The following is a 27,715-nucleotide window of genomic DNA, read 5'->3' on the forward strand; positions in this document are numbered from 1 at the left end:
GTCTCGCCCGCCCCAGCCTCGGCGAGCAGCGAGGACAGGTGCAGCGAGCCGTCGAGGTCGGCCGGGTGGACGCGAGTGCCCTCCTTGCGCGAGCGGCGGCACAGCCGGCCGACGGCGGCGCCTGCGGCGCGCGAGACGGCCGCCAGCTCGAGCGTGCGGTACCGAGGGCCGTACTCGAGGCCGACCGAGCGGAGCAGCGAGTAGAGCGAGGCGGCGTCGACCGCCTCGCCGCACGAGGCGCGAGCCGCGGCGAGCGAGAGGCCAAGGAGCGGACCCGACGCGGCCGACGCGTCGCCGGCGCAGTGAGCCGTCGACGTGTCGCCGCCTCCCTCGTAGGTCACCTCGAACCGATCCTCGATCACACCCACCCGCACCTCGCTCAGGCCGCCGTCCAGCACGAGCGGCTGCAGGAAGAAGACGCGCCGCAGCGACGCGCCTCTGCCGCCGCCGGAGAGGGCGACGCAAGCCGCGCGAGCCATCTCGAGGTAGGCGGCGCCGGGGAAGACGACGCGGCCCCGCACGACGTGGTCGGCGACGAGGGCGAGGAGGGGCCCGCTGGCTGGCGAGGAGAAGGCGTCCGCCTGCCGCCCAACGGCGTCCGCCTCTCGCCGCTGGAGGAGCGGGTGGGGCGCCTCGCGCCACGCGTAGCGGCGGCGGGCGTAGGCGAGCGGCGGCGGGCTGCTCGTGCCGCGAGAGGGCGGCGCCGCCTCGAGCACGGCGTGTGCGATCGTGCCGCTGTACCCAAACGAGCTCACCCCGACCACGCCCTCCCCTCCCCCCGCCCGCCGTGCCAGCCCCTGCGTCGGCAGCGCCGTCGGCCGCGCCGCGGCGCCGAGCCGCTCGCCCACGAGCGGGTTGAGCGACCGCAGCTGCGCGTTGCCCAGCCACGTCGAGCAGCCCACCGCCGCCGCCGCCTTGGCCAGCCCAAGCAGCCCCGACACCGGCTCGGCGTGGCCCGCATTCGCCTTGTGCGTCCCGAGGCAGAGAGCCGCGCCGCCCGCGCCCCCCAGCGCCGCGGCGAGGGAGCCCGCCTCGGTGGGGTCGCCGAGCGGCGTGCCGGTGCCGTGCGCCTCGACGCCAGCCACCGCCGCCGCCTCGCTCGCCGCCTTGCCGAGCGCCGCGAGGAGCAGGGCGCGCTGCGCCGACCCGTTGGGCGCCGTCAGGCTCGCGCTGCGCCCGTCCTGCCGCACCGCGCTCCCGCGCAGCGCGAGCCCGGCCTGGCTCGCCGCCGCGCCTCGCAGCACGAGCGCGGCGGCCGCCTCGGAGCGGACGTACCCGTTGGCTCGCGCGTCGAACGTCTTGCACCGCCCGTCGACAGAGAGCATCCCCGCGGCGGCGGTCACGAAGAAGGGCAGCGGGGACAGCTTGAGGCTGACCGCGCCGGCGAGCGACAGGCCGCACTCGCCGCCAGCCGCCGCCAGCGCCGCACTGTGCAGCGCCACGAGGCCCGACCCGCAGGCCGCATCGACGCTCATGCAAGGCCCCTGCAGCCCGAGCGCAAAGGAGACGCGGCCGCAGGCGATGGAGATGGTGTCTCCAGTGACGGCGTAGGCAGAGGCGGAGGCGCCCGCCGGCCTGAGGGAGGCGAGCAGCGCCCAGTCGGGCCGCTCGATGCCGAGGAAGACGCCCGCGTCGCCGCCGAGCAGGCTCGCACGCCGCTCGCCCGCGCCGTGCAGCGCCGCGTAGCCCACCTCGAGGAAGAGCCGCTGCTGCGGGTCCATCGCCGCCGCCTCGGCGGGCGAGACGCCAAAGGAGCGGTTGTCAAAGTGCTCGACGCGGCAGAGATAGCCGCCGTGCGAGGCGGCCGCGCGCTGTTTCTCGCTCACGCCCTCGTGCTCCTCGACCGACCAGCGAGACGCGGGCGGCGCGCCGATGGCGTCGGCCGACGCGCTCAGCCCTGCCCACAGGGCGCCACGCCCGCCGCTCGACGCGGGCCAGCGAGCCACGAGGCCTTGCACGGCGAGAGCCAGCTGGGCCGACGCCGCGGTCGAGGGGGCGGCCGCGGCTGCCTCAGTCCCAAGGAGCTGCCCCACCACGTGCGCCGCGATGGCGCGCGCCGACGGCTCGTCAAAGATGAGCGTCGGCGCGAGGTCGGCGCCCGTGGCCTCTCGGAGGCGGCTCACGGCCTCTGTAGCGCCGAGCGAGTCGATGCCCGCCTCCATGAGCGGCGTGTCGGCGGTGAGGCCGCCTGCGCCGGTGAGGTCCTCCAGCACCGACAGCACGGCCGCCTCGACGTGCGGCTGGCGCGCCGCGGGAGGCAGCCGCGAGAGCGCCCTGCCCATCTCGCTCTCCACGGCTGGCACGGCGGCGGCGGCGGCGGCTGAGTGCGATGGCGCAAAGGCGGAGAGCGCCTTTGGCACGACCGGGAGCAGGCCGAGGAAGCGGCTCCAGTCGACGAGGAGCAGCATCTGCACTGCGGGGCCGGCGGCGCCGAGGGAAGCCGCCAGGGCGGGGGCAGCCTCGGCAAGGGTGATCAGGGTAAAGCCGGACGCCTGTATGCGCGCGTTGATCGACTCCTCCGCCGCCATGCCAACCTCGCCCCACGGGCCCCACTGCACCGACGAGGAGGCGAGGCCGACGGCACGCCGCAGCGCGCTCGTGGCGTCGAGGCAGCAGTTTGCAGCTGCGTAGTTGGCCTGGCCAGCGCTGCCGAGCAGCGCCGCCACCGACGAGAAGAGCATGCACGCGTCGAGCGGCGAGGCGGCGCTCGCTCGCTGCAGGCCCCAGCCGCCGACCGCCTTGGGAGCGTACACGCGCCGGAAGGCCTGCGCCGTCTGGGAGCGGAGCAGGCCGTCTGCTAGCACGCCCGCCGCGTGCCACACGCCAGCGAGCCGCGCCCCATCGCCGCCAGCAGACGCCCTAGCAACGAGGCGCCGCACCTCCGCCTCCTCGGCCGCATCGCACGCCGCAGCCCGCACGGCGCAGCCAGCCAGCGAGGCGAGGCGAGCGCCCTCTGCCGGCGCCACCCACCCGCCCCGAGAGGCGAGGACCAAGCCCGCCGCCCCTCGATCGCCGAGCCACTCGGCGACGAGCAGGCCGACGCCGCCCGTGCCGCCCGTCAGCAGCTGGAGGCCGCCCACGCCGCTCGAGCCCTCTGGAAGCGCGTCGAGGCGGCTCAGCCGCGGCACCCTCGCCCCGCCATTGCCAGCCACGGCCTCCGGCTCGGTCGGCGGCAGCGCCGAGGCCACCGCCACCAGCTCCGCCGCCGAGAGCCCGGCGCCGTCGACGTGCGAGAGGCTGCTGCCCGGCGCCTCGGCTCTCGCCGTGCGGGCGAGGCCGAGGAGGCCGGCGTGCGAGGGGCACACGCGTGCGGCGGCGCTGCAAGGCTGCGATCCGCCACTGCTGAGCAGCCACGCAGGGAGAGGCTGCGAGGCAGGCTGCGAGAGCACGAAGCGGAGGGCCGCCTCGACCGCAGGCAGCGCCGAGGCCTTGGAGGCTGTCGCGAGCGCGCCGGCGGCGGCGCCGGCCTCGAGCGGGAGAGGCGCGGTTGGGAGCGAGATGACCGGCCTGGCGCGGGCGCCGAGGACGAGCGTGGGCAGTGCTGCAGCCGGAGCAGCGACGAGCGGGACGAACTCGGTGACGTAGCTGTGAGAGCTAGCAGCAGCCTCTACGCTCGCAGCAGCCGCCTCGGCGCTTGGAGCAGCCTCGCGCCACGCGAAGCGGCGTCGCTTGTAGCGAAGCGGAGACGTCGCGGCACCGTTGGGGCTACTGAGAGGGGCCCGCGCATCGAGCACAGCGTGGGCGATCGTGCCGCTGTACCCAAACGAGCTCACGCCGCCCCTCCCGCCCGCCGCGCCATCCAGCCCTCGCGCCAGCTGCGTCGGCAGCGCGCACGCCACGCCCTCCACCGCAGAGCCGACGTGCGGGTTGATGCGCCGCAGCTGCGCGTTGGGCGGCGCCCGCGCCTCGAGCAGCCCCGCCGCCAGCCGAAGCAGCCCCGCCAGCCCCGCCGCCGGCTCGGCGTGGCCGCAGTTCGCCTTGAGGCTGCCCACGCAGAGCGGCGGCGACGGCGCGCGCGCAGCCAGCACCGCCGCCGCGAGCGAGCGCACCTCGATCGGGTCGCCGAGCGGCGTGCCGGTGCCGTGCGCCTCGTAGGCCGAGAGGGCGGCGGGCTCGACGCCTCCGTCGGCGAGGGCGGCCCGCAGCAGCGCCTGCTGCGCCTGCCCGTTGGGCGCGGTGAGGCTCGCGCTCTTGCCGTCCTGCCGCACACAGCTGCCGCGCAAGACGAGTCCAGCGCCCCGATGTGGTACAGAAGCTGGCCCGCGCTCGCCAGGTGAAACCAAGACCGCGACCGTGCACCCCTCGCCTCGCGCAAAGCCGTCGGCGCGGCTGTCAAAGGTGTGGGAGCGGCCGGTGATCGAGCTCATTCCAGCAGCTGCAATCGAGAAAGTGGTGGCCTGCAAAAGCATCGCATTGACGCCCGCTGCGAGGTGCTGCTCGCACTCTCCATGCTGGAGCGCGCGCAGTGCGGAGTGGCAGCCGACTAGGGAGGCGGAGCAAGCCGTCTCAAAAGCCGCACAGGGCCCTTGCAGGCCGAGCACGAAGGACAGGCGGCCACTCGCGATAGAGAGACTCGAGCTGGTGGCCGTGTAGACGCTGCGCTGCAGCGGGCCAGCTGCCAGCAAGTGGTTGAATTCGGTTTGTGTAATGCCCACCGCAACTCCGGCCCCGCTTCCCATCAACGAGGCCCTCTCGAAGCCCGAGGCGTGCAGCGCGGCATAGCCGTGCTCGAGCAGCAGCCGCTGCTGCGGGTCCATTGCTACCGCCTCCGCCGGAGAGACGTTGAATCGAGCGTTGTCAAAGAGCTCGGCGCCCTGCATGAAGCCGCCGTGGCGAGCTCGCCCAAGGACCTCGGCACCGTATCCGGGAGGAGAGTGATCGACGTCCCAGCGCGTGGCTGGCACCTCATTGACCAGATCGTAACCAGTCGCTGTCGTGGTTACCAGCCCCTCATAGGAAGCGATGCCGCCCGCAAGAGCACAGCTTGTCCCTGTGACAGTTATCTGCTGGAGTGGCAGCTGATTCTGATTTGAGCGAGATGCGCCAGAGGCCTGTTCAATCAGCTGAGCGAGCAGGGCTGCGCCATCAGGGCATTGAGTAGCAGCGATCGGCGTCACCCTCGCCGACAGGTGCGCCTCAAGCTGCCGCAGCGTCGGGAAGTCGAAGACCAGCGTCTCGGGCAGGGAGGCATCGCCAAGCTTCGACGCCAGCCGCGTGCGGAGCTCGACGGCGCCGAGCGAGTCGAGGCCCGCCTCCATCAGCGGCGCGTCGGCGTCCACCTCGCCGCCCGCCACCTCGCTCGCCACCGACGCCACCACAGCCGCCACGTCGACCGAGGGAGCGGGGGTGGCGGCAGGGCCCTGGCTGCCGCCGCCGGCGAGTGAGGCGAGGAGCTGCTGAAGAGCGGCGGAGCCGTCTCCAAGCTGCGGCCCTGCAGCCGCCGGGGCCGCTCTCGCCGACAGGTGCGCCTCGAGCTGCCGCAGCGTCGGGAAGTCGAAGACCAGCGTCTCGGGCAGGGAGGCGTCGCCAAGCTTCGACGCCAGCCGCGTGCGGAGCTCGACGGCGCCGAGCGAGTCGAGGCCCGCCTCCATCAGCGGCGCGTCGGCGTCCACCTCGCCGCCCGCCACCTCGCTCGCCACCGACGCCACCACAGCCGCCACGTCGACCGAGGGGGCGGCGGTGGCGGCAGGGCCCTGCATGCCGCCGCCGGCGAGGGAGGCGAGGAGCTGCTGAAGCGCAGGTGATGAGGCCGATGCAGCTTGCATGACTCTCTCTGTCGCTTGAGCAGCAGCCACGTCAGGCGCCCTTAGCTGCACCTCGTCAAACGGCACGTACTCGTACTCCCTCCGCCCCAGCACGCCCACGGCCTTGATGCGGTAGCTGCGCGCCGGCGACACGCCCCGCACGCGAGGCGTCCAGTCGAAGCGGCCGTACGTCGCCGAGAAGCGGTCGCACACCGCCACAAAGTCGGACGGAGGCAGCACCTCCCGCGCGTCGAGCATGCCTACCAGCGCCGCCGCGTCCACACGCGCCTCGCCGCGCACGTGCAGGGCGTACATGGTCGACGCGGCGCCCGAGCCGTACGAGAAGACGCCGATGCGAGAGCCGACCGGCGGCGACGCGTGCAGCAGGAGCGAGGCGAGGTTGACGTAGGTGGCGGCGGTGTGCATCGGGCCGATGCGCGAGGCGAGGCGGAGCGACGGAGCCACCAGCCGCTCGAACATCGCCTCCACCTCCTCCTCGCCGACAGAGCCCTCGCCGTGCGCCGCGGCGACGGCGCTCTCAAAGGCGTGCCGCACAAACTTGGGCCCGCTGCCGAGGTGGAAGACGAGGAAGTCGTGCGCGTCGACAAAGGTGCCGCCGCCCCGCGCCTCGACCTCGCGCTGGCAGGCGGCGAGGCACGAGAAGTACACCTCCATCGAGCCGGGGCCGTCGACGATCGGGCCCATCGTCGGCCAGCCCACCGGCTTGTAGAAGTCCCACTCGTGCACGATGTGGCTCACGCGGCCGGCCTCGAGCGCGAGGGGCGCGTCCGGCCCGACCAGCATCGCCACGCACGCCGCGCCGTTCATGAAGGGGTACTGCTTGGGCGCGTCGCTCACGTCGGTGCACACGGCGATCGCCCACCGCCCGTCCCACGCCGAGCTCTCCACCCAGTTGGCGCACGCGAGCAGCGCCGCCGTGCCGCCGTAGCAGGCGTGGTAGCAGTCGATGCCCTCGACGTTGGCGCAGCCGTGCGGCGCAAAGAGCGACATCAGGTGGCTCTTCACGCTCTTGGACCGGTCGAGCAGCGACTCGGTCCCCACCTGCAGCATGCCCACGTCCTCGTACCGCAAGCCCTGCGCCTCGACCAGCCGCCGCACCGCCGTGAGCGCCATCGAGACGACGTCCTCGTCCTCGTCGCACGCGGCCCACTCGGCCATCCGCAGCCCGACCGTGTACTTGCCCGGCACGCCGTGCGCGGCCTCGAGCTCGGCCGCCGAGACGGCGTGGCGAGGCACGTACACCTCGAGCGCGTGCAGGCCGGCGTGGCGGGAGGGTAGAGGCGGCGAGGAGGGCGTCAGGGCGATTGGGCAGAAGCATATCTGGGGAGTGGCGTCAGCCGACGGACCAGTGTACTCGTACTCCCTCCGCCCCAGCACGCCCACGGCCTTGATGCGGTAGCTGCGCGCCGGCGACACGCCCCGCACGCGAGGCGTCCAGTCGAAGCGGCCGTACGTCGCCGAGAAGCGGTCGCACACCGCCACAAAGTCGGACGGAGGCAGCACCTCCCGCGCGTCGAGCATGCCTACCAGCGCCGCCGCGTCGACGCGCGCCTCGCCGCGCACGCGCAGGGCGTACATGGTCGACGCGGCGCCCGAGCCGTACGAGAAGACGCCGATGCGAGAGCCGACCGGCGGCGACGCGTGCAGCAGGAGCGAGGCGAGGTTGACGTAGGTGGCGGCGGTGTGCATCGGCCCGATGCGCGAGGCGAGGCGGAGCGACGGAGCCACCAGCCGCTCGAACATCGCCTCCACCTCCTCCTCGCCGACAGAGCCCTCGCCGTGCGCCGCGGCGACGGCGCTCTCAAAGGCGTGCCGCACAAACTTGGGCCCGCCGCCGAGGTGGAAGACGAGGAAGTCGTGCGCGTCGACAAAGGTGCCGCCGCCCCGCGCCTCGACCTCGCGCTGGCAGGCGGCGAGGCACGAGAAGTACACCTCCATCGAGCCGGGGCCGTCGATGATCGGGCCCATCGTCGGCCAGCCCACTGGCTTATAGAAGTCCCACTCGTGCACGATGTGGCTCACGCGGCCGGCCTCGAGCGCAAGGGGCGCGTCCGGCCCGACCAGCATCGCCACGCACGCCGCGCCGTTCATGAAGGGGTACTGCTTGGGCGCGTCGCTCACGTCGGTGCACACGGCGATCGCCCACCGCCCGTCCCACGCCGAGCTCTCCACCCAGTTGGCGCACGCGAGCAGCGCCGCCGTGCCGCCGTAGCAGGCGTGGTAGCAGTCGATGCCCTCGACGTTGGCGCAGCCGTGCGGCGCAAAGAGCGCCATCAGGTGGCTCTTCACGCTCTTGGACCGGTCGAGCAGCGACTCGGTCCCCACCTGCAGCATGCCCACGTCCTCGTACCGCAGGCCCTGCGCCTCGACCAGCCGCCGCACCGCCGTGAGCGCCATCGAGACGACGTCCTCGTCCTCGTCGCACGCGGCCCACTCGGCCATCCGCAGCCCGACCGTGTACTTGCCCGGCACGCCGTGCGCGGTCTCAAGCTCGGCCGCCGAGACGGCGTGGCGAGGCACGTACACCTCGAGTGCGTGCAAGCCGGCGTGGCGGGAGGTGGTCTCAGAGGGAGGGTGCGGGCTCGGCAGGAGGGCGGGTGCTGGGGCTGGCGGCGGAGAGGACAGCTTCCGGCGGGCGGCTGCCGCGGTCAGCAGGCGCTCACTTGGCGGCTGGAGGGATTGGAGATGGAGCCCCTCCCGCGTGGCGGCAGGCAAAGCCCGGGGCGGACTGCTCAGCCCTTCAAGAAGCAGCGCCTCGTTGCTGCGCCTGGCCTCTTGCGCCGCCTCGTCAGCTGCTGGGCGACAGGTGAGCCGCAGCATGTGCCGCACGCCGACCGCCGGGTGCTGCACGAGCCAATGCGCAAACTGCCGCGCTCGCTCACCAGCGCCCTCGACCCGCTCGCTCGCGAGGCCCAGCTCCAGAGCTCGAGCCGAGCTCACGGCCCCTTCTTGCAGAAGGCACTTTGCGTCGTCGGCTTGGAGCAAGTGGAAGGCCGCCGCTCGAGCGCATTCACTCTCGCCGTCGAAGGAAAACGCCGACCCTGCCTCCACGATGCGATAGTGCGCCCCGAGGCATGCATGCAGCAGCAGGCCCTCAACCTGCCCTCGCACGCAGCAGACGACGACGACGCCCGCCTCGCTGAGCCTGCTCATCGCAGCGTCGAGGCGGTGGCACGCCTCGCGAGACAGGCTGGCCGACGGCCCACCCTGCCCCTCCGCGGAGAGGACGAGCACTCGCAAAGTCGGCGAGAGCTTGTCCAGAACCAGGAGCGCATCGCGCCACAGGCCCTCGACAGACACGGCAGTCACCTCGAGCAACGCCACCCGCGAGTCCGCGTCCGCCTCAATCGTCACCTCGGAGGCTGGCAAGGGCGATGGCGCGCGCAGCCTTGGCGCTGACGAGAGGAAGTGACACTCCAGCCGCGCCACCTCGGCATCGAGCTCCTCCCAGCTCCCCACAAAGTCGACCAGCCCGAGCCGCTGTGCCGTGGCGGCGTCGATGGCGTCGCCCGTGCAGAAGAGCCTCTCGCACGCCGCGGGGCTCAGCCGCCGCCTCGCCGCGACGCTGACCACGCCGGGCAAGGCGCCGCGCCGGATCTCGGGGAAGCCAAAGGTGGCGTCCGAGTGCGCGAGCACCGCCGTGCCGAGGCAGGGGAAGAGCATTCCTCCTCCGCGAGTGGCGCCGTGGCAAACCACCACCTTTGGCATCGGCGCGTCGCGAAGCCGCTCGAGCAGCTGGCCAAAGGCGGGCAAGCCGTCGAGAAAGCTGCCGCTCTCGAGGTTGGCTGGCGACGGGTCGCCGCCGAGGCAGAAGTGCTCAGACCCCTCCACGCCGCGGAAGACGAGGAGCGCGTTGTCGGGCCAATCTGGCTCCAGGTCGCCAAGAGAAGCGGGAACGAAAACGGTGTGGACGGTGTACTCGGGCGAGGTGGCGACGGTGGGTGGCTCGAGAAGGAACGGCGTCAGATCGAGCGGCGGTACGGCGTAGGAGTCGGTAACGGGGGCCTTGGCAAAGGCACCGCCGTTGGCGAATCGGCATTCGGCGTGGCCGACAGCCTCTGCGGCCCGGTGCGCCACGTCGGCTGCGACTCGAGACTGCAAGAGGGCCTGCGCGGCATCTCCTCGAACTATCTCACACGCAACGTCGAACGCGCGACGCTGCATAGCCTCGACTCCCTCGGTACACACCTCGTTGGCAAGCCTCGCCTCGTGTGCTGCTGCGGCGTCGAGCGTGTCGTTGGCGAGGTAGATGGAGAGCGCCCGTGCTCGCCCCACCGCGTTTGGAAGGGTCTGAGACAGCATGCCGAGAGGGCAGACCCCTCGCACGAGGTTGCCGTGCTCGAACGTGGCCTTCGAGTCGGCCACAATGTAGTCAGCGTGCAGGCAGGCGGCGACGCCGCCGCCAATCAGCTTGCCGTGCACCGCAGCAACCATTGGCACGCCGAGCTTGTACAGCGCGCCAAAACCGTCGTACAATGTTCGGCACCCGAACGCAACAGCTGCAAGCGGCACACCCGCCTTCTCCCGTTGAAAAGGGTTGCCGCCGACCGAGAAGTGCGGGCCCGCGCCCTGGAGCACAATCGCCTTGACGAGTGGGTCACGGCCGATGCTCGCCGCCGCCTCCGCCACGTCCTCGGCGAGCTCCGCCGAGAAGCTGTTCATGCGCGACGGGTCGTTCAGCTCCACCACCGCCACCTTCGACTCGCCATCGACGTAGAGCCGCACGAGCCGCTTGCCGATGGAGCGTGGCGGGCCGGGAAGGAGCGAGCCCATCGCAACGAGTGCGGCGTCGACACTCGGCGCAGGCAGGAGCGCGCGGCAGGTCTTCAAGAGCGGAGCAGGGAGAGAGGAGAGGCGCTGCACGAGGCGGCGAGACTCGGCGGCCGCAGTGGCGGGCGAGAGAGCCGAATCCACCAGGCCAGCTTGTGCTGCATCGGACGCCGACAGCGCTGTGGCTGTCACGATCCCCTCAGGCCGCCTGTGGAGACGCAGAGAGCCCTCTGGCTGGACGGTGAGGGTGAAGGTGGTGTCGGCGACGACTACCGTGGCGGCGTCGAGGAGGAGAAGCGCGCCCGCGCCGCCCATCGGCCCTCGGCAGAGGAGCACGAGAGGCTCTCGCCGGGCCCGGAGCCATTCACTCAGCTCCTCGCTCGCGTCGAGGGTGAGGCTTTGCAGCTGGACGAGCGCAGCCGCGTCGGGCAGGCGGCGGAGGCGACGCAGAGCAGAGGAGGCTCGCATGCCGCCAGCCAGCCTGCAGCTCGGTGGCAGCCCCTTGCCCTTTGCCTCGTACCAGGGGAACGAGCGGCGCTTGTACACGAGAGGAGGCAGAGGCGGAGGTCCGGCCGATGCAGCAGGCGCCGCATCGAGCACGGCGTGTGCGATCGTGCCGCTGTACCCAAACGAGCTCACGCCGCCCCTCCCGCCCGCCGCGGCATCCAGCCCTCGCGCCAGCTGCGTCGGCAGAGCGCACGCCACGCCCTCCACCGCAGAGCCGACGTGCGGGTTGATGCGCCGCAGCTGCGCGTTGGGCGGCGCCCGCGCCTCGAGCAGCCCCGCCGCCAGCCGAAGCAGCCCCGCCAGCCCCGCCGCAGGCTCGGCGTGGCCGCAGTTCGCCTTGAGGCTGCCCACGCAGAGCGGCGGCGACGGCGCGCACGCAGCCAGCACCGCCGCCGCGAGCGAGCGCACCTCGATCGGGTCGCCGAGCGGCGTGCCTGTGCCGTGCGCCTCGTAGGCCGAGAGGGCGGCGGGCTCGACGCCTCCGTCGGCGAGGGCGGCCCGCAGCAGCGCCTGCTGCGCCTGCCCGTTGGGCGCGGTGAGGCTCGCGCTCTTGCCGTCCTGCCGCACGCAGCTGCCGAGGAGGGAGAGCCCGGAGCTGCTGCTCTCTCTGTCCATCGCCAGCACCGCCGCGCAGCACGCCTCGCCGCGAGCGTACCCGTCCGCCGCAGCGTCAAAGGTGTGGCAGCGGCCGGTCGGCGACGTCATGCCGGCAACCGCAAACGAGAAGCCGACACCGGGCAGCAGCATCAGGTTCACGCCGACCGAGAGGGCGGGGGAGCACTCGTCCAGCTGCAGGGCTCGCAGCGCGGCGTGGGTGGCGACCAGCGCCGCCGAGCAGGCGGTGTCGTACGAGACGCACGGGCCCTGCAGCCCGAGCACAAACGAGAGGCGGCCGGCCGCGACCGACATCGACCCGCCGGTGGCGGCGTACACGCTCTTGCCGACTGCAGACTGCGCCGCGACGCTCTGCCAGTCGTTGGCGGCGATGCCGAGAAAGACGCCCGCCAGGCTGCCGCCCAGCGCCGCCTTGTCCATGCCCGCGCCGTGCAAGGCCTCGTAGCCTCGCTCGAGGAGCAGCCGCTGCTGCGGGTCGACGGCGGCCGCCTCGGCGGGCGAGACGCCGAAGCGAGCATTGTCGAAGAGGTCGGCGCCGCTCAGGAAGCCGCCGTGCCGCACTCGCTGGCCGACGACCTGGTCCACGCCAGCCAAAGCAGCCTCCACCGACCACCGCTCCGGCGGCACCTCGCCAATGCCGTCGCTGCTCGCAGCGGCCAGGTGGCGCAGCTGCGACAGCGTCGCGATGTCGCTCGGCAGGCTGGCGGCGAGACTGAGCGCCCAAGCCTGGCCACCGCTATGGGCGGCCGCTTGAGCCGCTGGGCCGCCTTCAGCTCTGCCTCCTTCGGCCGCGTCCGCCGCCTGCTCCCTCAAGTAGCCCGCGAGCTGGCGCGCCGTCGGGTAGTCGAAGACGAGCGTCGACGGCAGCGCCGCGCCCGACATCGACCGCAGCTGGTTGCCGAGCTCGACCGCGCCGAGCGAGTCGAGCCCCGACTCCATCAGCGGCGCGTCGGCGTCCGCCTCTGCACCCGCCGTCGCCTTGACCACTTGCAGGATCGCCTCGAGCGTCACCGCCCGCACCTCGCCTTGCGCATCACGAGAGACGGCAGCCGCGCCAGCCGCCCTCCGGCCCGAATAGCTGACGAGCAGCGGCGGCACCTCTGGCATCGCGCCGAGGAACTTGCCCCAAGTGAGCACCACCAGGCTCATCACGCCGGAGACAGCAGGCTGCAGCGTTGCCTGGAGGGCGAGCGCGCCCTGCTCCAGGCTGATGAGGCCGAGGCCGCCGGCCTGGAGGCGAGCGTTGATCGACTCGTCCGCCGCCATGCCGACGGCCGCCCACGGGCCCCACTGCACCGACGTCGCGTTTATGGCGCGAACGCGCCGGCAGGCGCCGAGCGCGTCGAGCATGCCGTTGGCGGCGGCGTAGTTGGACTGGCCGCCCGCGCCGATCAGCGCGGCGATGGACGAGAAAAGCACGCACGTGTCGAGCGGCGTCGTGGCGGCCGCCCGCTGCAGCGCCCACGCGCCGGCAACCTTGGGCGCGAAGACGCGCTTGATGGTCGAAGCGTTCTGGCCGCGCAGCAGCCCGTCCGACAGCACGCCCGCCGCGTGCCACACGCCCGCCAGCGGGCTGCCCTTGGCCACGATGGCGCCAACCATGCGAGCCGAGTCCACCAGCTCGGCCGCGTCGCACTTGACCACGCTGAAGCTGCACTCGGCGATCTTCTTGAGCTTCTCGCCGTCCGCGGGGGCGACCTTGCCGCCGCGGGCCGCGAGCACCACCGAAGAGGCGCCGCTCTCGCCGAGCCACCTGCCCGTGACCAGGCCAAGGCCGCCCGTGCCGCCAGAGAGCAGGTGGGCGCCGCGTGGCGGCGTCGGGGCCGTCTTCGGGATGCGCACCACCACCTTGCCCGTGTTGGTGCCGCTCTGGAGCGTGCGGAAGGCGGCCAGGACGTCCCTTTCCAGGTCGAAGAGCTCCATGGGCAGGCCGTGGAGCACGGAGGCATCCGCACGCGCCGACAGCGTCCGCAGCGTGCCGCACATCCACCACGGCGTCTGGTCAATCGTCGAGTCGAGCGCGATCATCGTGAAATCGTTGGAGCACGCCGCCTCGTGCCGCTCGTAGCTCCACACCGCCCGCTTGCCGATCTCGCAGAGCGCGCCGTCCTGCCGCAGCAGCGCGAAGGTGCACGCGATGAAGTCCGCAGACAGGCTGTTGAGCGAGAAGCGCAGCCGGCGGGAGCCGAGCAGCTTCGACGCGCCGAGCGCAAAGGCGCTGCCGTCGCGCGAGCTGAGCGTGCGGCCGGCGAGGCCCATCTTGTGCAGGTAGAAGTGCTTGTACGGCCGGCCGACGTTCGCCATCGCGCGGTTGCCGATGAAGAGGCAGTACTCTTGCGAGGTCAGGCCGACACCACCAGCGCCGGCGTGCAGCAGCACGTCGTGGCCAGCCGCCGGCCGGGCCGCGAGCAGCGACATGTGCACCGTGCTCCACGTCGTCGGCAGAGTGCACGCCTGATCGAACGAGAGCGAGTCGGTGATGGCCGCCATCAGGCGCGCGTCGGACTTGGACAGAGACGCGAGCGCGGCGATGCCGTGCCCGAGCGCCGCGTCGCCAACCGACAAGTGACCGACGCCGCCCCCAGTGGCAGCGACGTGGGCGGCGCAGTCGCCGCCGGGCGGGCCCGGGTCGCCCGGGTAGGCGCCGAGCACGTTGAGCACGTCGCGGAAGTTGAGGCCGACCGCGCCGACGCGCAGCCTGACCTCACCGTGCGCTGGCTCCGACTCGTCGCCCTCCTGCGGCACCAGCCTCAGGTTGCTTATCGCCCCTCTCGCGTCAAAGTGGAGCCGGATCGGGCCGCCCAGCGAGCCGGCCGCCTCGGTCAGGCGCGGCACGCGCTGGCTCGAGCCGTTGAAGGCCACCTCGGGCTCGGGCGTGCCGTTGTAGCCGAGGCCGAGCTTGCCGGCCAGCTTCGACACCGCTGCCAGCTCGGCCGTGCCCGGCCGAAGCACGTCCAGGTCGATGATCGGCAAGCGCGACGCCGGCGCCTCGGCGCGCGCTGAGCGGGCCAGGCCCAGCAGCCCGGCGTGGCTCGAGGCTCCGGCCGCCGTCGGGCGGGCGGCGAGGGTGCAAGAGGTCAGCATCCACACCGGCGCCGATGCCGCGGTCAAGGTGTGCGCTCGGGCGGCGACAAAGGAAGAGGCGAGACCGGCGAGAGCGTCAGAGGCGAGGGCGCCGCCGGCGAGGCTGGTGGCTAGGAGCAGGGAGGAGGGCGGTGGCCTCGATATTGGTGCGCCGCTTGCAGCTGCGCCGCCGCGCTTCACAGAAGGCGCCGCGTGCACCACCAGCGCGGCCGGCGCAGCCTCGAACGCCTCAGCACTCCTCTCCCACGAGGTGACGTACAGGTGCGTCGCCCTCGCCGCCGGCGCAGCCTTGAGCGGCGCCTTGAGCGCACGCGACTCGAAGCCGGCCAGGCGCACGCCCGCCGAGGCGGCGCCGCTGGCGATGACCACCCCGACCGCCCCGACGCCCTCCCGCTCCGCCGCCGGCCACGCCGTGCCGCTCACATCCGCCAGCGCCGCCTCGCCCACAGAGAAGGGCAGCCGCGTCTCGCCCTCCTCAGTGTTGGCGAGCAGCGAGGACAGGTGCAGCGAGCCGTCGAGGTCGGCCGGGTGGACGCGAGTGCCCTCCTTGCGCGAGCGGCGGCACAGCCGGCCGACGGCGGCGCCGGCGGCGCGCGAGACGGCCGCCAGCTCGAGCGTGCGGTACCGAGGGCCGTACTCGAGGCCGACCGAGCGGAGAAGCGAGTAGAGCGAGGCGGCGTCGACCGCCTCGCCGCACGAGGCGCGAGCCGCGGCGAGCGAGAGGCCAGGGAGATGGCCCGACGCGGCCGACGCGTCGCCGGCGCAGTGAGCCGTCGACGTGTCGCCGCCTCTCTCGTAGGCCACCTCGAACCGATCCTTGATCACGCCCACCCGCACCCGCGCCTCGCTCAGGCCGCCGTCCAGCACGAGCGGCTGCAGGAAGAGGACGCGCCGCAGCGACGCCCCTCCGCCGCCGCCGGAGAGGGCGACGCACGCCGCGCGAGCCATCTCGAGGTAGGCGGCGGCGGGGACGACGACGCGGCCCCGCACGACGTGGTCGGCGACGAGGGCGAGGAGGGGCCCGCTGGCCGGCGAGGAGAAGGCGTCGGCCTGCCGCCCTTCGGCGTCCGCCTCTCGCCGCTGGAGGAGCGGGTGGGGCGCCTCGCGCCACGCGTAGCGGCGGCGGGCGTAGGCGAGCGGCGGCGGGCTGCTGGTGCTGAGGGAGGGCGCCGCCGCCTCGAGCACAGCGTGGGCGATCGTACCGCTGTACCCAAACGAGCTCACGCCGCCCCTCCCGCCCGCCGCGGCATCCAGCCCTCGCGCCAGTTGCGTCGGCAGCGCGCACGCCACGCCCTCTACCGCAGAGCCGACGTGCGGGTTGATGCGCCGCAGCTGCGCGTTGGGCGGCGCCCGCGCCTCGAGCAGCCCCGCCGCCAGCCGTAGCAGCCCCGCCAGCCCCGCCGCAGGCTCGGCGTGGCCGCAGTTCGCCTTGAGGCTGCCCACGCAGAGCGGCGGCGACGGCGCGCGCGCAGACAGCACCGCCGCCGCGAGCGAGCGCACCTCGATCGGGTCGCCGAGCGGCGTGCCGGTGCCGTGCGCCTCGTAGCACGAGAGGGCGGCGGGCTCGACGCCTCCGTCGGCGAGGGCGGCCCGCAGCAGCGCCTGCTGCGCCTGCCCGTTGGGCGCGGTGAGGCTCGCGCTCTTGCCGTCCTGCCGCACGCAGCTGCCGAGGAGGGAGAGCCCCGGCGTGTCGCCATCGCCGCTTGGCTGCAGCACTGCGGCATGGCAGCCCTCGCCGCGGCCGTAGCCGTCGGCGCGGCTGTCAAACGAGTGCGAGCGGCCTCGGGGGGAGGTCATGCCGGCCACGGCCATGCTGATGCACGCCGCCTGGCTGAAAATCATGTTGACGCCGAGGGCGAGGGCAGCAGTGCACTCGCGCATCTGCAGCGCGCGCGAGCCACCGTGCGACGCGACGATGCCGCTCGAGCAAGCCGTGTCGATCGAGGAGCAAGGTCCCTGCAGGCCGAGCACGAAAGAGAGGCGTCCCGCCGCCACCGAGCAGGTGGCCGCAGTCGCCGAGTAGGCGCTCGACGCGAGAGAGGGTGAGCGAGCCATCAACTCGCCAAACTCGGGGTTCCAGATGCCGAGGAAGACGCCCGTCACGCTGCCCAGCAGCTCCGCCTTGCGCATCGCCGCGCCATGCAGCGCCTCGTAGCCGCACTCGAGCAGCCTCCGCTGCTGCGGGTCCATCGTCGCCGCCTCGGCCGGCGAGACGCCAAAGAAGCTGTTGTCAAAGAGCTCCGCGTCAGCGAGGAAGGAGGCGCAGCGCTGTCGAGCGGCGACGGGCTCAGACACAGCCGCGCTAGAGAAGCGAGAGAGGTCGGATGTGTCCCAGCGGCTCGCTGGCACCTCGCTGGCCGCATCGTGGCCTGCCGCAGCCATTCGCCACAAGCCGCGGATACCATCGCCCTGCGCGCCGTCAGGAGCGACGGCACACATCGAAACGAGCCCCACCACGCGTTCATCTGCGCTGTGGATTGTGGCCGCTGCTGCGCCGGCCGGAGCGGCGCCGCTGAGCGAGCCGAGGTGGGTGGCGAGCTGTCGCACGGTCGGGTGCTCAAAGACGAGCGTGCTCGGCAGCGTCGCTCCCGACGCCCTCTCCAGCTGGTTGCGCAGCTCGACGGCGCCGAGCGAGTCGAGGCCCGCCTCCATCAGCGGCGCGTCCGCGTCCACCTCTGCCCCCGCCGTCTGCTTCACCATCTCCAGCACCTCATCCATGCCGACGGCAGAGGCTCTCGCGCGAGATGCGACGGCCTCGGTCGATGTCGACGCCACGGCGGGCGCCACGGCCCTGAAGAAGGCAGGCGCGACCCTCGCGCCGCGGAGGAAGCGGCGCCAGTCCACGATGATGGCCGCCACGACCGGGGAAAAGGGAAGAAGCAGCGACGCGCCGAGCGCTGCAAGCCCTTGCGCGGGCGAGAGGAGCCCGATGCCGCCCGCCTGCAGTCGCGCGTTCACCCCCTGCCCCGCCGCCATGCCGACTTCTGCCCACGGCCCCCACTGCACGCTCGTCGCCACAGAGCCGCGGGCGTGCCGCGAGGCGGCGAGCGCGTCGAGGCAGCAGTTGGCGGCGGAGTAGTTGGCCTGGCCGCCCCCGCTCAGCAGCGCCGCCACCGACGAGAAGAGCACGCACGCGTCGAGCGGCGAGGCGGCGCATGCTCGGTGCAGGCCCCAGCCGCCGACCGCCTTGGGAGCGTACACGCGCTGCAGCGTCGCCGCCGTCTGCGAGGCGAGCACGGCGTCCGCGAGCACGCCCGCCGCGTGCCACACGCCACTCAGCGGCGCCGCATCGCCATCTCCGCTCGCCGCGCAGCACAGAAGCCGCGCCACGCTGGACGGCTGGGCGGCATCGCACGCGGCGGCGAGGACGGTGCAGCGCGGCGGCAGCCGGTCAGCCGCTCCGCCAGGGGCCACGGCGCCGCTGCGAGACGCGAGGATGAGCCGACCAGCGCCGCTTTCTGCGAGCCAGCTGGCTGTGACGAGGCCCAGCCCGCCCAGCCCGCCGGTGAGGAGGTGCGAGCCGAGGGTGGGCGCATCGGTCTCGGCGGAGGGCGGCTGGGTGCACGGCTGCAGGCGAGGCGCGAGAAGCAGCCCCTTGCGAAGGAGGAGGTCGGGCTCGTCGAGCGGTAGAGCGCTGGCGACGGCGAGCGCGTGCGCTGCACTCGCCGGCGCCAGGTCGAGCTGGTGCAGGTCTGAGGCGCCCTCTGCTCGCGCCGTGCGGGCGAGGCCGAGCGAGCCGGCGTGGTGGGAGCCGGGCGCGGCGCTGGCTCCGTGAGCGTGCGCGCCGGCGGTGAGCAGGACGAGGCGGGGCGGGGCCGTTGAAGCCAGCCGCACGCGCAGCAGCGACAAGGCTGCGTCGAGAGCAGCCAGTGGCGGGAAGGCTGCCCGGCCCGCCGCCGCCGGTGCTACGAAGGAAAGGCCGCCGAAGCGCTCGGTGCTGCCTGCTGGGCTCGGTGATGCCTCATCGAAGCCTCTCTCTCCTCGCCTCGAGCCCAGGACGAGGACCGAGGCCGTGGCGGTGACAGGTGTCTCGCTCCCTTCCCACTCGGTGACGTACAGGTGCCGCACGCGCTGCGCCGACGCATCGAGCGACGCCTTGAGCACACGCGACTCGAAGCCGGCCAGGCGCACGCCCGCCGAGGCGGCGCCGCTGGCGACGACCACCCCGACCGCACCGCCGCCCTCCCGCTCCGCCACCGGCCACGCCGTGCCGCTCGCATCCGCCAGCGCCGCCTCGCCCACAGAGAAGGGCAGCCGCGTCTCGCCCTCCGCCGTCAAGGCGAGCAGCGAGGACAGGTGCAGCGAGCCGTCGAGGTCGGCCGGGTGGACGCGAGTGCCCTCCTTGCGCGAGCGGCGGCACAGCCGGCCGACGGCGACGCCTGCGGCGCGCGAGACGGCCGCCAGCTCGAGCGTGCGGTACCGAGGGCCGTACTCGAGGCCGACCGAGCGGAGAAGCGAGTAGAGCGAGGCGGCGTCGACCGCCTCGCCGCACGAGGCGCGAGCCGCGGCGAGCGAGAGGCCAAGGAGCGGGCCCGACGCGGCCGACGCGTCGCCGGCGCAGTGAGCCGTCGACGCCTCGCCGCCTCCCTCGTAGGTCACCTCGAACCGACCCTTGATCGCGCCCACCCGCACCTGCGCCTCGCTCTGGCCGCCGTCCAGCACGAGCGGCTGCAGGAAGAGGACGCGCCGCAGCGACGCCCCTCCGCCGCCACCGTAGAGGGCGACGCACGCCGCGCGAGCCATCTCGAGGTAGGCGGCGGCGGGGAAGACGACGCGGCCCCGCACGACGTGGTCGGCGACGAGGGCGAGGAGGGGCCCGCTGGCTGGCGAGGAGAAGGCGTCCGCCTGCCGCCCAACGGCGTCCGCCTCTCGCCGCTGGAGGAGCGGGTGGGGCGCCTCGCGCCACGCGTAGCGGCGGCGAGCGTAGGCGAGCGGCGGCGGGCTGATCGAGCCGAGAGAGGGCGGCGCCGCCTCGATCGCGGCGTGGGCGATCGTGCCGCTGTACCCAAACGAGCTCACGCCGCCCCTCCCGCCCGCCGCGCCATCCAGCCCTCGCGCCAGCTGCGTCGGCAGCGCGCACGCCACGCCCTCCACCGCAGAGCCGACGTGCGGGTTGATGCGCCGCAGCTGCCCGTTGGGCGGCGCTCGCGCCTCGAGCAGCCCCGCCGCTAGCAGTAGCAGCCCCGCCATCCCCGCCGCAGACTCGGCGTGGCCGCAGTTCGCCTTGAGGCCGCCCACGCAGAGTGGCGGCGACGGCGCGCGCGCGGCTAGCACCGCCGCCGCCAGCGAGCGCACCTCGATCGGGTCGCCGAGCGGCGTGCCGGTGCCGTGCGCCTCGTAGCACGAGAGGGCGGCGGGCTCGACGCCTCCGTCGGCGAGGGCGGCCCGCAGCAGCGCCTGCTGCGCCTGCCCGTTGGGCGCGGTGAGGCTCGCGCTCTTGCCGTCCTGCCGCACGCAGCTGCCGAGGAGGGAGAGCTCTAAGAAGCCGCTGCTCTCTTCGCGCATCGCAAGCACCGCCGCGCAGCACCCCTCGCCTCGCGCAAAGCCGTCGGCGCGGCTGTCGAAGGTGTGGGAGCGGCCGGTGATCGAGCTCATTCCGGCAGCTGCAATCCACAGAGCGGTGCCCTGCACAAGCATCGCATTGACGCCCGCTGCGAGGTGCTGCTCGCACTCTCCATGCTGGAGCGCGCGCAGTGCGGAGTGGCAACCGACTAGGGAGGCGGAGCAAGCCGTCTCAAAAGCCGCACAAGGCCCTTGCAGGCCGAGCACGAAGGACAGGCGGCCGCTCGCGATAGAGAGGCTCGAGCTGGTGGCCGTGTAGACGCTGCGCTGCAGCGGGCCAGCTGCCAGCACATGGCTGAACTCCGTGGTGTAAATGCCCACCGCAACTCCGGCCCCGCTTCCCATCAACGAGGCCTTCTCGAAGCCCGAGGCGTGCAGCGCGGCATAGCCGTGCTCGAGCAGCAGCCGCTGCTGCGGGTCCATTGCTGCCGCCTCCGCCGGAGAGACGTTGAATCGAGCGTTGTCAAAGAGCTCGGCGCCCTGCATGAAGCCGCCGTGGCGAGCTCGCCCAAGGACCTCAGCACCGTATCCGGGAGGAGAGTCATCGACGTCCCAGCGCGTGGCTGGCACCTCATTGACCAGATCGCAACCAGTCACTGACGTGGCCACCAGCGCCTCCAAAGAAGCGATGCCGCCCGCAAGAGCACAGCATGTTCCTGTTACAGTGATCTGCTGGAGTGGCAGCTGATTCTGATTCGAGTGAGATGCGCCAGAGGCCTGTCCAATCAGCATAGCGAGCAGGGCTGCGCCATCAGGGTATTGAGTAGCTGCAGTCGGCGTCACCCTCGCCGACAGGTGCGCCTCGAGCTGCCGCAGCGTCGGGAAGTCGAAGACCAGCGTCTCGGGTAGGGAGGCGTCGCCGAGCTCCGACGCCAGCCGCGTGCGGAGCTCGACGGCGCCGAGCGAGTCGAGGCCCGCCTCCATCAGCGGCGCGTCGGCGTCCACCTCGCCGCCCGCCACCTCGCTCGCCACCGACGCCACCACAGCCGCCACGTCGACCGAGGGGGCGGCGGTGGCGGCAGGGCCCTGGCTGCCGCCGCCGGCGAGGGAGCCGAGGAGCTGCAGCAGCGCAGGTGATGAGGGCGATGCAGCTTGCACGACGCTCTCTGTCCCCTCAGCAGTTATCACGTCGGGCGCCCTCAGCGGCACCTCGTCAAACGGCACGTACTCGTACTCCCGCCGCCCCAGCACGCCCACCGCCTTGAGGCGGTAGCTGCGCGCCGGCGACACGCCCCGCACGCGAGGCGTCCAGTCGAAGCGGCCGTACGTCGCCGAGAAGCGGTCGCACACCGCCACAAAGTCGGACGGAGGCAGCACCTCCCGCGCGTCGAGCATGCCCAACAGCGCAGCCGCGTCGACACGCGCCTCGCCGCGCACGTGCAGGGCGTACATCGTCGACGCGGCGCCCGAGCCGTACGAGAAGACGCCGATGCGAGAGCCGACCGGCGGGGACGCGTGCAGCAGGAGCGAGGCGAGGTTGACGTAGGTGGCGGCGGTGTGCATCGGCCCGATGCGCGAGGCGAGGCGGAGCGACGGAGCCACCAGCCGCTCGAACATCGCCTCCACCTCCTCCTCGCCGACAGAGCCCTCGCCGTGCGCCGCGGCGACGGCGCTCTCAAAGGCGTGCCGCACAAACTTGGGCCCGCTGCCGAGGTGGAAGACGAGGAAGTCGTGCGCGTCGACAAAGGTGCCGCCGCCCCGCGCCTCGACCTCGCGTTGGCAGGCGGCGAGGCACGAGAAGTACACCTCCATCGAGCCGGGGCCGTCGACGATCGGGCCCATCGTCGGCCAGCCCACCGGCTTGTAGAAGTCCCACTCGTGCACGATGTGGCTCACGCGGCCGGCCTCGAGCGCAAGGGGCGCGTCCGGCCCGACCAGCATCGCCACGCACGCCGCGCCGTTCATGAAGGGGTACTGCTTGGGCGCGTCGCTCACGTCGGTGCACACGGCGATCGCCCACCGCCCGTCCCACGCCGAGCTCTCCACCCAGTTGGCGCACGCGAGCAGCGCCGCCGTGCCGCCGTAGCAGGCGTGGTAGCAGTCGATGCCCTCCACGTTGGCGCAGCCGTGCGGCGCAAAGAGCGCCATCAGGTGGCTCTTCACGCTCTTCGACCGGTCGAGCAGCGACTCGGTCCCCACCTGCAGCATGCCCACGTCCTCGTACCGCAAGCCCTGCGCCTCCACCAGCCGCCGCACCGCCGTGAGCGCCATCGAGACGACGTCCTCGTCCTCGTCGCACGCGGCCCACTCGGCCATCCGCAGCCCGACCGTGTACTTGCCCGGCACGCCGTGCGCGGTCTCGAGCTCGGCCGCCGAGACGGCGTGGCGAGGCACGTACACCTCGAGCGCGTGCAGGCCGGCGTGGCGGGGGGGTAGAGGCGGCGAGGATGGCGGCAGGGCGATTGGGCAGAAGCATATCTGGGGAGTAGCGTCGACCGCCAGACCGATGTACTCGTACTCCCGCCGCCCCAGCACGCCCACCGCCTTGAGGCGGTAGCTGCGCGCCGGCGACACGCCCCGCACGCGAGGCGTCCAGTCGAAGCGGCCGTACGTCGCCGAGAAGCGGTCGCACACCGCCACAAAGTCGGACGGAGGCAGGCGCTCCCGCGCGTCGAGCATGCCCAACAGCGCAGCCGCGTCGACACGCGCCTCGCCGCGCACGCGCAGGGCGTACATGGTCGACGCGGCGCCCGAGCCGTACGAGAAGACGCCGATGCGAGAGCCGACCGGCGGGGACGCGTGCAGCAGGAGCGAGGCGAGGTTGACGTAGGTGGCGGCGGTGTGCATCGGGCCGATGCGCGAGGCGAGGCGGAGCGACGGAGCCACCAGCCGCTCGAACATCGCCTCCACCTCCTCCTCGCCGACAGAGCCCTCGCCGTGCGCCGCGGCGACGGCGCTCTCGAAGGCGTGCCGCACAAACTTGGGCCCGCTGCCGAGGTGGAAGACGAGGAAGTCGTGCGCGTCGACAAAGGTGCCGCCGCCCCGCGCCTCGGCCTCGCGCTGGCAGGCGGCGAGGCACGAGAAGTACACCTCCATCGAGCCGGGGCCGTCGATGATCGGGCCCATCGTCGGCCAGCCCACCGGCTTGTAGAAGTCCCACTCGTGCACGATGTGGCTCACGCGGCCGGCCTCGAGCGCGAGGGGCGCGTCCGGCCCGACCAGCATCGCCACGCACGCCGCGCCGTTCATGAAGGGGTACTGTTTGGGCGCGTCGCTCACGTCGGTGCACACGGCGATCGCCCACCGCCCGTCCCACGCCGAGCTCTCCACCCAGTTGGCGCACGCGAGCAGCGCCGCCGTGCCGCCGTAGCAGGCGTGGTAGCAGTCGATGCCCTCGACGTTGGCGCAGCCGTGCGGCGCAAAGAGCGCCATCAGGTGGCTCTTCACGCTCTTGGACCGGTCGAGCAGCGACTCGGTCCCCACCTGCAGCATGCCCACGTCCTCGTACCGCAAGCCCTGCGCCTCCACCAGCCGCCGCACCGCCGTGAGCGCCATCGACACGACGTCCTCGTCCTCGTCGCACGCGGCCCACTCGGCCATCCGCAGCCCGACCGTGTACTTGCCCGGCACGCCGTGCGCGGTCTCGAGCTCGGCCGCAGAGACGGCGTGGCGAGGCACGTACACCTCGAGCGCGTGCAGGCCGGCGCGGCGGGAGGTGGTCTCAGAGGGAGGGTGTGGGCTCGGTAGGAGGGCGGGTGCTGCTGCTGGCGGCGGAGAGGGCAGCTTCCGGCGGGCGGCTGCGCCGGCCAGCAAGCGCTCGCTTGGCGGCTGGAGGGATCGGAGATGGAGCCCCTCCCGCTTCGCGGCGGGCAAAGCCCGGGGCGGACTGCTCAGCCCTTCAAGAAGCAGCGCCTCGTTGCTGCGCCTGGCCTCTTGCGCCGCCTCGTCAGCTGCCGGGCGACAGGTGAGCCGCAGCACGTGCCGCACGCCGACCGCCGAGTGCTGCACGAGCCAATGCGCAAACTGCAGCGCTCGCTCACCAGCGCCCTCGACCCGCTCGCTCGCAAGGCCCAGCTCTAGAGCTCGAGCCGAGCTCACGGCCCCTTCTTGCAGAAGGCACTTTGCGTCGTCGGCTTGGAGCAATCGGAAGGCCGCCGCTCGAGTGCACTCACTCTCGCCGTCGAAGGAAAACGCAGCCCCTACCTCCACGATGCGATAGTGCGCCCCGAGGCATGCATGCAGCAGCAGGCCCGCAGCCTGCCCTCGCACGCAGCAGAGGACGACGACGCCCGCCTCGCTGAGCCTGCTCATCGCGGCGTCGAGGCGGTGGCACGCCTCGCGAGACAGGCTGTCCGACGGTCCACCCTGCCCCTCCGCGGAGAGGACGAGCACTCGCAAAGTCGGCGAGAGCTTGTCCAGAACCAGGAGCGCATCGCGCCACAGGCCTCCGACCGACGCGGCAGTCACCTCGAGCAGCGCCACCCGCGAGTCTGCGTCCGCCTCAATCGTCACCTCGGGGGCTGGCAAGGGCGATGGCCCGAGCAGCCTTGGCGCTGACGAGACGAAGTGGCGCTCCAGCCGCGCCAACTCGGCATCGAGCTCCTCCCAGCTCCCCACAAAGTCGACCAGCCCGAGCCGCTGCGCGGTGGCGGCGTCGATGGCGTCGCCCGTGCAGAAGAGCCACTCGCACGCCGCGGGGCTCAGCCGCCGCCTCGCCGCGACGCTGACCACGCCGGGCAAGGCGCCGCGACGGATCTCGGGGAAGCCAAAGGTGGCGTCCGAGTGCGCGAGCACCGCCGTGCCGAGGCAGGGGAAGAGCATTCCTCCTCCGCGAGTGGCGCCATGGCAAACCACCACCTTTGGCATCGGCGCGTCGCGAAGCCGCTCGAGCAGCTGGCCAAAGGCGGGCAAGCCGTCGAGAAAGCTGCCGCTCTTGAGGTTGGCTGGCGACGGGTCGCCGCCGAGGCAGAAGTGCTCAGACCCCTCCACGCCGCGGAAGACGAGGAGCGCGTTGTCGGGCCAATCCAGCTCCAAGCCGCCAAGAGAAGCGGGAACGAAAACGGTGTGGACGGAGTACTCGGGCGGGGTGGCGATGGTGGGTGGCTCGAGAAGGAGCGGCGTCAGATCGAGCGGCGGTACGGCGTGAGAGTCGGTGAGAGGGGCCGTCGAGTAGCTACCGCCGTTGGCGAGTCGGCATTCGGCGTGGCCGACAGCCTCTGCGGCCCGGTGCGCCACGTCGGCTGCGACTCGAGACTGCAAGAGGGCCTGCGCGGCATCTCCTCGGACTATCTCACACGCGACGTCAAGGGCGCGACGCTGCGTGGCTTCGACTCCCTCAGTACACACCTCGTTGGCAAGCCTCGCCTCGTGTGCTGCGGCGGCGTCGAGCGTGTCGTTGGTGAGATAGATGGAAAGCGCCCGTGCTCGCCCCACCGCATTTGGAAGCGTCTGAGATAGCATGCCGAGAACACAGACGCCGCGCACGAGGTTGCCGTGCTCGAACGTGGCCTTTGAGTCGGCCACAATGTAGTCAGCGTGTAGGCAGGCAGCGACGCCGCCGCCAATCAGCTTGCCGTGCACCGCGGCAACCAGTGGCACGCCGAGCTTGTACAGCGCGCCAAAGCCATCAAACGCCGCCTGGCACCCGAGCGCAACAGCAGCAAGTGGCGCGGCCGCCTTCTCCCGTTGAAAGGGGTTGCCGCCGACCGAGAAGTGCGGGCCCGCGCCCTGGAGCACAATCGCCTTGACGAGCGGGTCACGGCCGATGCTCGCCGCCGCCTCCGCCACGTCCTCGGCGAGCTCCGCCGAGAAGCTGTTCATGCGCGTCGGGTCGTTCAGCTCCACCACCGCCACCTTCGACTCGCCATCGACGTAGAGCCGCACGAGCCGCCTGCCGATGGAGCGTGGCGGGTGGGGAAAGAGCGAGCCCATCGCAACGAGTGCGGCGTCGACACTCGGCGCAGGCAGGAGCGAGCGGCACGTCTTCAAGAGCGGAGCAGGAAGAGACGAGAGGCGCTGGACGAGGCGGCGAGACTCGGCGGCCGCAGTGGCGGGCGAGAGGGTGGAGTCCACCAGGCCAGCTTGTGCTGCATCGGGCGCCGACAGCGTTGTGGCTGTCGCTATCCCCGCAGGCCGCCTCTTGAGGCGCACAGAGCCCTCTGGCTGCACCGAGAGGGTGCAGGTGGTGTCGGCGACGACCACCGTGGCGGCGTCGAGGAGCAGGAGCGCGCCCGCACCGCCCACCAGCCCTCGGCAGAGGAGCACGAGAGGCTCTCGCCGGGCCCGGAGCCATTCACTCAGCTCCTCGCTCGCGTCGAGGGTGAGGCTCTGCAGCTGGACGAGCGCAGCCGCGTCGGGCAGGCGGCGGAGGCGGCGCAGGGCAGAGGAGGCTCGCATGCTGCCAGCCAGCCTGCAGCTCGGTGCTGCAGAACCCTTGCCCTTTGCCTCGTACCAGGGGAACGAGCGGCGCTTGTACACGAGAGGAGGCAGAGGCGGAGGCTCGGCCGATGCAGCAGGCGCCGCCTCGAGCACGGCATGTGCGATGGTGCCGCTGTACCCAAACGAGCTCACGCCGCCCCTCCCGCCCGCCGCGGCATCCAGCCCTCGAGCTAGCTGCGTCGGCAGCGCGCACGCCGCGCCCACCACCGCAGAGCCGACGTGCGGGTTGATGCGCCGCAGCTGCGCGTTGGGCGGCGCCTGCGCCTCGAGCAGCCCCGCCGCCAGCCGTAGCAGCCCCGCCAGCCCCGCCGCCGGCTCGGCGTGGCCGCAGTTCGCCTTGAGGCTGCCCACGCAGAGCGGCGGCGACGGCGCGCGCGCAGCCAGCACCGCCGCCGTCAGCGAGCGCACCTCGATCGGGTCGCCGAGCGGCGTGCCTGTGCCGTGCGCCTCGTAGGCCGAGAGGGCGGCGGGCTCGACGCCTCCGTCGGCGAGGGCGGCCCGCAGCAGCGCCTGCTGCGCCTGCCCGTTGGGCGCGGTGAGGCTCGCGCTCTTGCCGTCCTGCCGCACGCAGCTGCCGAGGAGGGAGAGCTCTAAGAAGCCGCTGCTCTCTTCGCGCATCGCAAGCACCGCCGCGCAGCACCCCTCGCCTCGCGCAAAGCCGTCGGCGCGGCTGTCGAAGGTGTGGGAGCGGCCGGTGATCGAGCTCATTCCGGCAGCTGCAATCCACAGAGCGGTGCCCTGCACAAGCATCGCATTGACGCCCGCTGCGAGGTGCTGCTCGCACTCTCCATGCTGGAGCGCGCGCAGTGCGGAGTGGCAACCGACTAGGGAGGCGGAGCAAGCCGTCTCAAAAGCCGCACAAGGCCCTTGCAGGCCGAGCACGAAGGACAGGCGGCCGCTCGCGATAGAGAGGCTCGAGCTGGTGGCCGTGTAGACGCTGCGCTGCAGCGGGCCAGCTGCCAGCACATGGCTGAACTCCGTGGTGTAAATGCCCACCGCAACTCCGGCCCCGCTTCCCATCAACGAGGCCTTCT

At 72.7% G+C, this 27,715-nt stretch overlaps 1 protein-coding gene across 1 annotated transcript in view; it reads right to left on the reverse strand.

Moving 5' to 3' along the window:
• PKS9 (polyketide synthase) overlaps positions 1 to 27,715 on the reverse strand; it is a gene marked incomplete at both ends in the record, with an annotated part of 63,695 nt that overhangs the window by 27,142 nt on the left and 8,838 nt on the right. Inside the window, one exon of the mRNA XM_005764045.1 lies at positions 1 to 27,715. This exon is cut by the window's left edge and continues 27,142 nt beyond it; it is cut by the window's right edge and continues 6,310 nt beyond it. Coding sequence (XP_005764102.1) covers positions 1 to 27,715 — 27,715 coding nt within the window.

Source organism: Emiliania huxleyi (assembly GCF_000372725.1).
Source record: "Emiliania huxleyi CCMP1516 unplaced genomic scaffold EMIHUscaffold_61, whole genome shotgun sequence".
Taxonomy (NCBI): Eukaryota; Haptophyta; order Isochrysidales; family Noelaerhabdaceae; genus Emiliania; species Emiliania huxleyi.